We start from the raw sequence: 12078 nt of genomic DNA, 5'->3' as shown, positions 1-12078 counted from the left end.
ACTTTGGAGTTCACGGCCGGGCGAGGCGAGGCGCCTCCTCCCCGGCCTGAATTTCGGCCGGGTGAGGCGGGAAGCCTCCCCCCCGGCCTGAACTTCACGGGGGGAGCAGCGACGCACCTCCCCCCCACCGCGAACAACCTTCGAGGACAGGTAAGTCACTTTCGTCCACCCCAGTTGTGAATGCAAGCGGAAGCGCAGTTCTCAAGAGATTTTTGCAGTTCCCCGAAGTTGTGTTAGTATTCAGAAGTGCACGCTCATGCAAGTGTGCTCTTCTGAAAATCCCCCCTCCCCCAATCCACATTTTCATACTTTAGGTTACTGTGGGGTGGGGATGCACACTTCGAATGCGTACTTTTTTTTTAATGCATTTTTCTTACTAAAAATGTGAATTTTTCCAGTTTGGAAAAAAGAAGAAGGAAAACACACATTTAGGAATGCAAACAAGCCCCCCCCCCAAAGCTTTGAAGAGGAATCTGGAGAACATCAATGAGCTTGAACATCGCATCTCTAAATGGGTGACCATGTTCCAGTTACTCATTCTCAGTTTGATCTGGCCTCAGCCTGTAATATGGTATGGAATTCCTACATTTTCATCTTCTTTATCGCTAATGATAAAGGTCTTCTAGACAAATCCACCCCCTTTTGAAGCAAGACACCAAAGAGCTTTAAATTGATAGCCTTAGAGAAAGACAACCACCCTTCTTTTATTTTCCTCCCACCCAAATTGTCCACAAAATCCAGACCAGGAAATGTGTGTGCAACATATGCAAGAGAACCACCCTTCTTTTATTTTCCTCCCACCCAAATTGTCCACAAAATCCAGACCAGGAAATGTGTGTGCAACATATGCAGAGCTCAGACTGTCCTACCTTTCACTATCTGCAGGCAAATGCAAGAGAGGGAGAATCCCAAGGGACCGTGAACTTACTGGATGTTGTTCCCGAAGGCTCAGATATTCTTTCAACTTATCTGAAATAATAATAATAATAATAATTAACAAGGCATTTTTCTCGCTCTTAATTTTCTCAGTTGCCCAGTTTCAATAGCCTAGAGTGAATTGAAGGTCACCTCCCCATTCAAGCAAGCAATTCCATGAAGCAGCTCATGGTGGCAGCCAAGTCAAGTGAAATGTTATTGTTCAACTGCTTAGATCATCTCAGGTTGGCATTAAGGTCTGACATGGTCAGGCATCTACTGAGGTGAGGCCCAGACTCCATCAATGGACCCACTGACAAGAGCTCTCTAGACTTCAGTTTCCTCCTCACCACCACCACCACCATTGCTACACCTTCTTTCTCACCTACTGTACTCTGGGCCAAAAAGGATCCACAAGCAGATGACGGCACTGGTGAGGAGAAAAAGCAGCAGGTACCCTTGCCTTGTTGCTCAATAGCTTTCTACTGGCACACAAGCAGGCAGTTACAGTGGCGAGGAGGAGTAGGAAGAGCCTCAGCAACTGGTGATAATGATGGTATGGGAGAGGTAGACCTACTGAGAGGGAGCACCAGTACTTCAGTGGCTGAGGACATATTTTGCATCTACTAGGTTCAGTCCCTGGCATCTTCAGCTAGAGCTGCATAAGACTCCTGTCTGAGATCCTGGAAAGTCACTGCCAGTCAGTGTCGAATAAACAAGAAGTGGGTGATATGTGGCCCTACAGATGTTGGTAGACTGCAACTCCCATCAGCCCAAGCTAGCATAGCCAATGGTGAGGGATGGCAGGGGTTGCAGTCCAACCACTTAATTCCCTACCCTTGATGTAGACAATATCAAGCTAGAGGGACCAATGACCTGACTCTTTATGAAGTAGCTTCTTATGCTCCTATGGCTGAGGTCACCATCGCAAAATTCCATTCAAATATTAGAAAAGAACACTACAGTATTACAGCTGATCACTGCTTGTAATGGTAACATCTAGGGATGGGTGAATGAGTGATGTTGGAGATCGCTAGGATTCTCTGAACATCGTCTCACCACTCATCTCATGCCCGATTCCCATTTACAATCACTGCTCACTTTGCATGAATGGGAAACTTGCACAAATTGAGCAGTGATTGAATGGGAGATCTGTGGAAATCTCCCCAAATGTATGGAAATGTCCTCAAATTTGCACACATCTCCTAATTTGTGCAAATTCCCTCCATAAACTAAAGCAGGGCTGATTTAATATAATGAGGAGATTTGTGCAAATCAAACTGGGAATTGGGAATGAGAAGAACGCGAGTGTGTGTTTGACAATTTGTGTATATGTTCAAGGGTTATGCGCTTGCACTCATGTTTGGGGCTTCGAACAGGCATGTTCACATGTTTTGCGAGCAAAAATGAAATTCTCAGACATCCCTAGCAACATCGTTCCAATTTGATAGAGTAAGAAAAGATTAAAGGTTAATTGGTATGAACACACTCAGACAGACAGACAGACAGACAGACAGAAAATGTTCCCGAACTGCCACAACAAATTTTGCAGCAGTATAAGCAGCAAACTTGCCATAGTTGGAGAACAATTAAACACACTTAATATAGAACACTGGTATTCACCAAATCAACTAAAACATTTTCCAATATAGCTTGGGTTGTTTTATACAGTATGGTAGAAAACAAAACATCAAATATTTTCAAATGATGAACCCCACAGTCTTTGACTGACAGAGTTTTGTGGTAACGTCCCTCCAGTTAGCTTGCATAGGACACAATCTGGTACTTCACGTAGACTATATGCTTTGTATTCCTCATGTAATATCTGACAAACCCATAACCATGGAATTTGCTACCACAACATGTAGTGATAGCCACCATTTTTGATGGCTTCAAAGGGGGATTCGGCAAATTCATGCTGGAGAAGACTATCCATGGTGAATAGTCATGATGGCTCTATACGACCTCCAGTATCAGAGGTGGCATGCCTATACACACCAGGTGCTGGGGAACATGAGCGGGAAGGCACTATTGCACTCCTTTCCTACATGTGGGCTTTTGACAGGCACCTTGTTGACCACTGTGTGAGCAGAATGCTGGACCAGATTGACCGTTGGTCTCATTCAGCATGGATCTTCTGATGTTCATATGACCTTCAGTTGCATTCTGTGTAATTACATGGAGGATGTTTAGGGATAGATGGACTCACCCATGTCCAAGATCGGCAGGCACTCAAGGAGCCACTGCTGCTGCCCACCCATGCAAGCTGGGCTGCGGGAGCCCCTGAAAGGCTCAGGGAGCAGTCTGGGAGCACTCTGCAGCTGCCCATCTTCCATGTGAGCTGCCATTTTAATGCAATATGGGGGCTCTAGTTTTTCATATATCTAATGTTGCATTCAATGGTGGCCACAAAGGGCCATTTCTACAACTTTAGAGGCCTCTAAGGTTGTGGAAATGGCCCTTTACGGCCACCGCTGTGCGCAACAGTAGATACAAAAAACTAGAGCCCTGGTCTTGCATTAAAATGGCGGCTCACACAGAGGACGGGCAGCTCCCAGACTCGAGCGGACAAGTCCATTAAGTCCTGGCTACTTGTGTGACTCAGCAAGGTGGGGGTGACTGCTCACTGAGCTTGGGTTTGGGGGCACAAGCAAGTGGAGTCCAATGGACTCCCAGGCCCAGTCAGGCACCCATGGGCCACAACATTCCTAAGGATGTTTGTGTCATGTTGTTTAACCATAATTGATATAAACAAACACATTGTGTGAACACTAGAGAGAAATAACCACAGCTACATTCTTCAGAAGGCCATCAAGATATCTGTCATGAATGTGATGTGGGAACAAGTCCACCAGAGAGTGGTTCTGAGATCTCACTAGCTGACGCATGCTTCTGTTGTTCGGGCTCTGTGCAATTTACAAAGGAGACATTAGCACAGCCAAGTTGGCAGTGGGGCTTGCCTGCCATCTGCTGTTCAGATGAGAGATCAAGATAAATTTCAGAATAATAAACTGAAAAGTGTATGGCTGAAGGACTATATAGCCAGTACTGCAGAGCAACAGTTCTCTACACAGCGAAGTGGTCCTTTCCTATAACTTCAAATGGTGTAGGAGATATAAGTCCCTATTTGGTGGGCCTCGATGTTGATACAGCAGCTCATGTATCATGGGTCTCACTGGCAGAAGGAAGGAAGACACAACTGGCCACATGCCTAGCCCAGTTGCTGCTGAAGTGGTTCAGTAATGAGAACTATCGGCTGACGCTTAGGGCTGATTCAGCAGGAGAGGGGAATTCCCAGTAACCATCAGGAGGAGAATTCTCATACTTCTCACTACCAGGAGACAGTGCTGGAGGCAAAGGGTACTTGGGTGAGAGAGCTGTGTGCAAAGGGCTTCTCGGGATTCTCCACCCTATTTGTGAGCAGAGAAATTGGTAGGGATGTACGAAAATCACTTACCTTTCACGGATTATGCTGATGGTGAGGGAGGAGGCACTCCGTCCCTCCCCCCGGAATCCTGGATGGGGGGGAAGGCGCTCCATTCCTCCCCCCCCCGGAATCCTGGCCAGCCGGCTGTGCTCTGCAGCAATTCTGCGGAGCTGCCAGCCGGCTCCGCCAGCAGCCGGACATCCGGCCGCTGGCTAGCAGGGATGCAAATGGCGGTGGCCGTATCCGCCGCCGTTTGCGTCCCCGCAGTCAGCTGTGATAGGCTACGTAAATGTTTACATAGCCTATCACGGCTGACTTAAAAAAAAAAAAAAGCGCATACACAAATGGCGGCGGCCAAGGCCACCGTCTTTTGTGTTCCTTATTTTGGCACATCTTAGTCTACGTAAACATTTACATAGACTACGACGGCGAAAATAAGGGGAACACAAATAGCGTAGATGCTACGCTATTTGCGTTCCCCTTATTTTCGCCATCTTAGTCTACGTAAATGTTTACATAGACTAAGACGTGCCAAAATAAGGAACACAAATGGCGGCGGCCATGGCCGCCGCCATTTGCGCACGCGCTATTTTTGGTTTTTTTAAAAGTCAGCTGTGATAGGCTACGTAAACATTTACGTAGCCTATCACGTTTTTTTTTTTAAACCTAGCCATGATAGGCTACGTAAATCTTTACGTAGCCTATCACGTTTTTTTTTTTTTTAACTGGAATGGCGGCAGCGGCAGCCAGTCGGAAGACCGGCTGCCGCAGCCGCCGCTGCCAAACTGCCGCCAGGAAGATCCACCCAAGGTAAGTCTCGTCCCGGGGGGGGATGGCGGGCCGTTCTGCCACCGATTTCAGGGGGCCGAATGTGCTGGCATTCAGCCTCCCCGAGATCTGTGGCGGAACTTTCGTACATCCCTAGAAATTGGGCAGGGGGAGAATTTCTCCAGGGGGAGGAGAATTTGGAGATATTTTCCTCAGGGCCACAGCAGGGAAGGAAAAGGTTATATTCCACTCCTGCTGTGCTTCCAATAATGCTCAGCTCCTCATGACAGGAAATGCTTTTTATATATTTAAATGCAAGGCATGTTAACGTCATGTCTAGTTTGGCTCTCGGCTTTTTGGATGATTGGAGAACACTCGTCTATGCTGACTGGAAGTGGCCCTCCAAGGTCTCTGGGACAGGACTTTCCCTTGCTTGCTACTTGACATGCCTTTTATCTGGAGATGCCAAGGGACACTGGACCCTCCCTATACACAATAGTGCAGCCTTTCCCAACCTGGTGCCCTCCAGATGTTTGGAGAAATTCATAGGTGATGCTAGGGTGTAAAATGCAAGAAAATTCTTTGTTCCCATCTTGTTTAAACCATCTCTCTCCCCCCCTTCCCCTCAAAGACTGGAAAAAAGCAACTAGGTTGTGCGGAAAAAAATAATTCATTTTGGCCTGTGTCTGGAGTCTTTTTCCTAACATTCCCCCCTCCCCCGTGTGTCTCAAGCCCTCCAACCTCAATTCTGCAAGGGGGGGGGGGTTGTGTAGAAAAACACATGGGCTATTTTTTAAAAACTGCTTTGTCTTAGTTCGGCTGTGATTATATAACCCAAACTCAGGGCTGACTTTGATTGCCTGATGCTTCAGTTGTCCTGAGTGTAGAATGGGTGTATTGTTCTCCCCCACCCCTTTGCTTGCTATCTTAGAGAAATGGGCTTTTCAACAAAGGGCTTTCTCTGTGTACATATGCTTTAGAAACTGGTGTGTGTATGTGTGTGTGTGTTTGAGACAGAAAGACAGACAGACAGACAGACAGACAGACAGACAGAGAGAAAGAGATCCCGCCACCCTTCCAATCTTTCTTAAGTGGCCTCTACCAGAAATTGCTTTCTCTGTGTGGCTATTCTGGATAAATGGGGGTGGTTGGTGGTTGGTAGGTTGAACTTCTTTTAAATCTGGGCCTGTTTTTATCTTCTATCATCCTTGCTTTAATTAATGAATTGAGGCCCATGTTTGGCATCCGTTTTGTGATGCTATGCAATGCTTCTCATTCTGTTTTTGTTTCTACCTTTTACTTTCTTTTGGTGGTGCAAAGTAATGCCTTAGAACATATATTTCTGTTTTCTGTTTGCTGGGCAACATCATTGTTTTAAAGCCTGTGATTATGGGCCTAAACCAGGTTTGCTTGTGGCATAACCTCTCATGAATCAGAACCCACTTCATCATATGCATGTAATGTAGGGATGTCAGAGAATTTCACCACGAATCTCGGGGAGGCCAAATGCCAGCGCATTCGGCCCCCCGAAATTGGTGGAGAAGCGGTCTGCCCCCCTGACCCCCCGGGACGGAACTTACCTTGTGCGAATGTCCCTGGCGGCGGCGGCTCTGGCGGCGGTGCTGCAGCGGTGCGGCGGCAGTGGCTGCAGAGGCCGGTCTTCCGACCGGCTGCCGCTGCCGCCATTTCCAAGTTAAAAAAAAACAAAATGTGATAGGCTACGTAAAGATTTACGTAGCCTATCATGGCTAGATTTAAAAAAAACACCGTGTAAATATTTACGTAGCCTATCACGGCTGAGTGAAAAGAAAAAAAAAACTGCACGTACACAAATGGTGGCGCCCATGGCTGCCCCATTTGCGTTCCTTATTTTCTCACGTGTAGTCTACGCAAATATTTACATAGACTACGGCGAAAATAAGGGGAACGCTATTTGCTGTTCGGATGTCGGGCTCCTGGCGGAGCCGGCTGGTGGCTCCACAAAATCCTTGCGGAGCACAGCCGGCCGGCCAGGATTCCGGGGGGGAGGAATGGAGCACCTCCCCCCATCCAGGATTCCGGGGGGAGGGACAGAGCGCCTCCCCCCCACCATCAACATAATCTGCAAAAGGTAAGTGACTTTCGTACATCCCTATCCGTCTGTGTTTCATGGATTGCTAGGTGCCTTTTGTTCCATCGTCCACCCACAGACAGATGCGAATATTTTTTTCCGTCATGCGGAAAAATACGCAAATAGTTATGTAAGAGGTTTCATAAGAATTTACATAATTTACCTTAGTACGTAACATTTAGCATATTGTCCCCCATTCCATTCAACATTTCCTCAGCAGCAACTTACGTATTTTCCTACAAATTTCTATACGTAAATTTCAGGAAAGTAAAAAAAATCATCCGGAAGTCCACGGACTCTGCACAGCCTGAGGAGGTTGTTCCACAGCAGATTCTGCAGGTTGGATTCTTAGAAATCCGGCCTCCTTTTAGTCTGTCACGAATTTCTCCAGCATCTCTAGTGTATATATCCGTGAAAGCTTATGCCACAATAAATGTTAATCTAAACTTTAATGTCCCACAAGACCCTTTGCTGGAAGAGACTATCATGGCTTATCCTCTGGAACTATGATCCACATGTACATCACTCAAGAGCATAGCGTTGGCAGTACCAGTATAAACTGCCTTTTGCCATGCCTGTTGACATTGCTAAAGTTTGCACCTATGAGAGCACAAGTATCTAAGATCATAAAAACGGTGAGTCCTTTTTCCCATGCTTGGCTTCAGCCACTCCTACAATTTGCCCCTCAGTAATGTGCACTGGGTTGAGAGGTAATGGGCCAAAATGCCAGCGTTGTGTTCCATCTCTGACCCTAGGCCCCTCTAAAACAAAGAGTAAAATTACCGGAAACCGAAAATGTTTTTTTCACATTCCCTTTGCAACGGCACTTTCCAATTTGGTCCGGATTCTTGATGTCACTGTGGCACTGTTTACAATAATAACGGGCCCTGGACAACAAAAATAGAGGCAAAATGATTGAATTACACTTAACAGTAAAGAAATATGACAAAAATAGTGGGCCCAGCAATCCTAAGTGGGGTCTGTATTGTGGTGTGTGTATGTGTGCATAGCGGGGGTAAGTAGTTGAATATGTACCATTTCCAACGTCCTGCTGGCTTGCACTGGCCAGGCAGCAGGTGTGTGGTTGGGGGAGGGGGGGTTGATCAAGCAGAATTTCCCCCCACTTTCCCTCCCATACGTATCTATACATATACATTAGAATATGCATATTTATGCAAATCTGTAACCTTTTTGTCCTCTTTTGGAGGATTCCCAAGTAGGGATATGGTGTAGGGATGGGCGGATCACTTACCTTCAGGTCCAGGAGGTGTCTACGGGGGGGGGGGCGATCTATCCTTCCCCCCACTGAAATCCTAGCTGGCCAGCTCCGCTCTGCGGCGATTCCATGGAGCCACCAGCTGGCTCCGGAGCACTAGCGATATGGCCGCCATTGATTGCTGTATCGCTGGCTAGGTGGATTGACTGTGGATGCAAATGGCATCCACTATGCCATTTGTGGCCATAAAGGTCTTAGTTTAAGCTAAATGCAGCCGCAAATGGCTGCATTTAGCTTAACTAAGACCTTTACGGCTGCAAATGGCATAGTGGACACCATTTGAATCCCTGCTTTTTCACGTGATAGCCTATTTGCGTAGCCTGTTGTGTGAAAAAACAGGGACGCAAATGGCATAGTGGACACCATTTGCGTCCGCAGTCAATTCACCCAGCCAGCGATATGGCAATGGCGACTATATCGCTGGCGCTCTGGGGCTGGCCAGCAGGGAGGATCTGGCCAGCGAGGATTCCTCCAGAAGGTGGAAATAAGTCTTCTGATCCTCCACGGACTCCAGGGGGGCGGATTCTTTTGAATCCAGCCTCACTGGGGTCCATGGAGGATTTCTCCCCCATCCTTAGATGGGGGGGAAATCCGAGATGGACTAAAATGAGCTCAGATTTCTAAGAATCCAGCCTATGGAATCCACTGCGGAGTTACCGCCTCAGGCCGCACGGAGGCAGTGGACTTTTGGATGTGTATGTGTTGTTGTTGTTGTTTTACTTTCCCATAATTTATGCATATTTATTCATAGAAAAATATGCAAGTTTCTGCTGAAGAAAAGTTGAATAGACTAGGAGACAATATGTTAAATGCTACATCTTAAGGTAAATTATATAAATTGTTATGAAACCTCTTATGTAATTATTAGTGTATTTTTCTGCATGACAAAAAATAATAATTCACATCTGTCTGTGAGTGAATGATGGAAGAAAAGGTGCCTGACAATCTGTGAAACACAGAAAGAGTGGATTTTACACTATCTGTACATCTGTATACTGAAGTGGCCACTCTAACACACTGTAGTGTGTACGTATGTGTGTTCTGAATTCTGATGGGGTATGTATTTATTGAAGATGTGAGGGTACATGTGAGAAAGTGATGTGAATTTGTGAGTGCATCTGTGGAAACACATTTAATTATGTGACAGAAGGTGACTTCAGAGTAGGGTAGGCATGCTTTTTGGGTGGTGGGCACGTTTGGCAATTTGAGAAACTATCCTGGGCACCACCACAAAATGGCTGCCATAGGAGGCATGGCAAGGGACAAGTAACATGCCCAAAAGTCCGACTACAAAGCAGAGGTGGTGTCTGAGCCCAAACACATTAAACACAATGAATACCAGTGAAATCCCATTCCACAGTAATCACAGCTGCCGGCAAGAAATTTATTTATTTATTTATTTATTTATTTATTTATTTATTTATTTATTACATTTATATCCTGCCTATTTTACTCTTTAAGGAACCCAAGGTGGTGTACATAATCCTCCCCCTCTCCACTTTATCCTCACAACAGCAACCCTGTGAGGTAGATTGGACTGAGAATCTGTGACTTGTGCAAAGTCACCTAGTGAGCTTCCATGGCCAAGTCAGGACTAGAACCTGGACCTCCCATCCAATACCTCAATCACTACACCACACTGGCTCAACAACAACAACAACAACAGCAATAATAATAATAATAGCTGTTGTTGTTTAAGCGTGGGTGGGCACCAAGAAAGCTTTCGAGGGGTGCTTTGGTGCTCACATGCACCGCATTGCCTACTCCTGCATAAGAGGAAAGGCAGATGGTGGTGGGGAGAGGATAAGCTTCCTTCCTCTTTTTCACCCTCTTCCCTTCTCATACTTTTTCCCTTCCCTCTTCCGACCATTACACCGTCTTTGGAGTCATCACTAGTATAACTAGACCTCTGACAATTCAAGGGTCTCTTCTCCCTCTTCTTTTTTTTTTGGGGGGGGGGGATGAAACTTGCTTGCATCACACACACACACACAGAGACATGGACGCAGACACAAACGCACACATGGAAGCCCTAAGGCTGAAATCCACCCCAAAGATTAACCATTTGGAATGTAATCCAAATATTCAATCTTGAATCCAAATAGTTAAAGAAATTACCTTCTCAGTTCCTTTGTCGATTTGGCAATGAAGAAACCCATTGTGTTGAAATGGAGTCTTATTGTCGAGGTTGGGTTGATCAGGATGCTATTGTTAAATAGTTTGAAAATAACAATAAATGTATGTTTAGGCTCCCTTAGTTCACTGTCTAAAAATAGCTACTGAGATATCTATTCCATGTAGAAAACAGGTGGTGATGGGGCAGACTGATCTTTAGAGCAAAAGGAATGAGTGGGTGAAATCAGGGGTGCTTCTGAGTACATGCTCAGCCCAGGAATGTGTGTTCAGTACTAGAAGCTCACAAGTTAGCTGCCTATTCGCTACTGGGCCAGGCTTAAGGTTTTAGCACTAGTGTCAAAGCCCTAAACAACTTGAGACTAGAATAGCTGAGAGAGAGCACTTTCTCCCTTACCAACGTGCACAGTCACTGAGGTCATTGGAGGGGTTGGTTGTGGTGGTTCCAGATGGACCTATGGCCCGATTAGAGTCCACCAGGAGAAGAGCTTTCAGTGTGTCAGCCCCTTTTCTTTGGAATACCCTGCCCCTGGAGATCAGGCAGGCGCCAACACTGTGGTGTACTTTCCGGCACCTCCTGAAAACAGCACTCTTCCAGGAGGCATTCCTTAATTGGCCAGTTATGGTTTTTATTGGCACTGCATGTGTGTTTAAAGAAGTATAATTTTAATGTGGTGTTTTAATTTTTTTATTCTCTTACTGTTTTATCTTTTGTGTTCACCACTCCAAAATTTGTTCTAGATATGTAGCAGAATATAAATATTGTAAATAAATAAATAAGTCCTTTAACACAAAAAAAATCCATTCCTCGTTTCCCCCACACACATTCTTTTTCAGCAATCTAATTTGTGTGTGTGTGTGTGTGTGTTGTGTGGGGGAGCTTTTTAGTTGTTGGTATCGATACTTGATAGGCAATGGGAAAGGTAGAACCACTGGTAATTACTGCAAATAACCCAGAGATCTATTAGTAGACCACGATCTACCACTGGCTTAGGACAAGAGGGAAGGAAAAAATAACCAAAGAGAAGGAGAATTTGGAGATTTCCTGATGAATGGTGGTGGGAATAGCGAGACCACTGAGGACAACCCTGAAATGATTCTGGCCTGGAGTTCTAGCTATGTCAGGAGGAGGAGGAGGAGGAGGAGGAGGAGGAGGAGATGCTAATTAATTTGTGTTGACCCCCACCTCTAGTTGAAGGCCATAAAAAGGTTTATTGGCAAGTAAGGGCATTCTCCCTTTGTTAACCCAGGGAATAGCTTCAGTTCCTTCTTGAAAGTGCTGTCTTAGATGGGTAGTACCAAATACTTCTAAATGAAGATTTGACAGCCCTTTATTGTAAGCCCTTTAATGCAGATGTGATAGGTCATTGCTCAATGGTTAGAGCTCCTGCTTTACATGCAGAGGATGCCAGGTTCAATCCCTGGCACCTTCACCTAAATGATCCTGGG

General features: G+C 45.8%; 1 protein-coding gene across 1 annotated transcript in view; it reads right to left on the bottom strand.

The window, feature by feature from the left end:
- KCNU1 (potassium calcium-activated channel subfamily U member 1) overlaps positions 1-12078 on the bottom strand; it is a 166534-nt gene that overhangs the window by 88629 nt on the left and 65827 nt on the right. Inside the window, exons 16-18 of the mRNA XM_084807247.1 lie at positions 10615-10701; positions 8004-8107; positions 870-969 (exon numbers count right to left, since the gene is read on the bottom strand). Coding sequence (XP_084663373.1) covers positions 870-969; positions 8004-8107; positions 10615-10701 — 291 coding nt within the window. The remainder of the gene's footprint in view (positions 1-869; positions 970-8003; positions 8108-10614; positions 10702-12078) is intronic.

This window comes from Heloderma suspectum, chromosome 6 (genome assembly GCF_057233095.1).
Source record: "Heloderma suspectum isolate Gila_16-S chromosome 6, 16-S_ref, whole genome shotgun sequence".
NCBI lineage: Eukaryota > Metazoa > Chordata > Lepidosauria > Squamata > Helodermatidae > Heloderma > Heloderma suspectum.
Note: the sequence above shows the minus strand (reverse complement) of the source record. Positions and strands in the feature narration are given on the sequence as shown.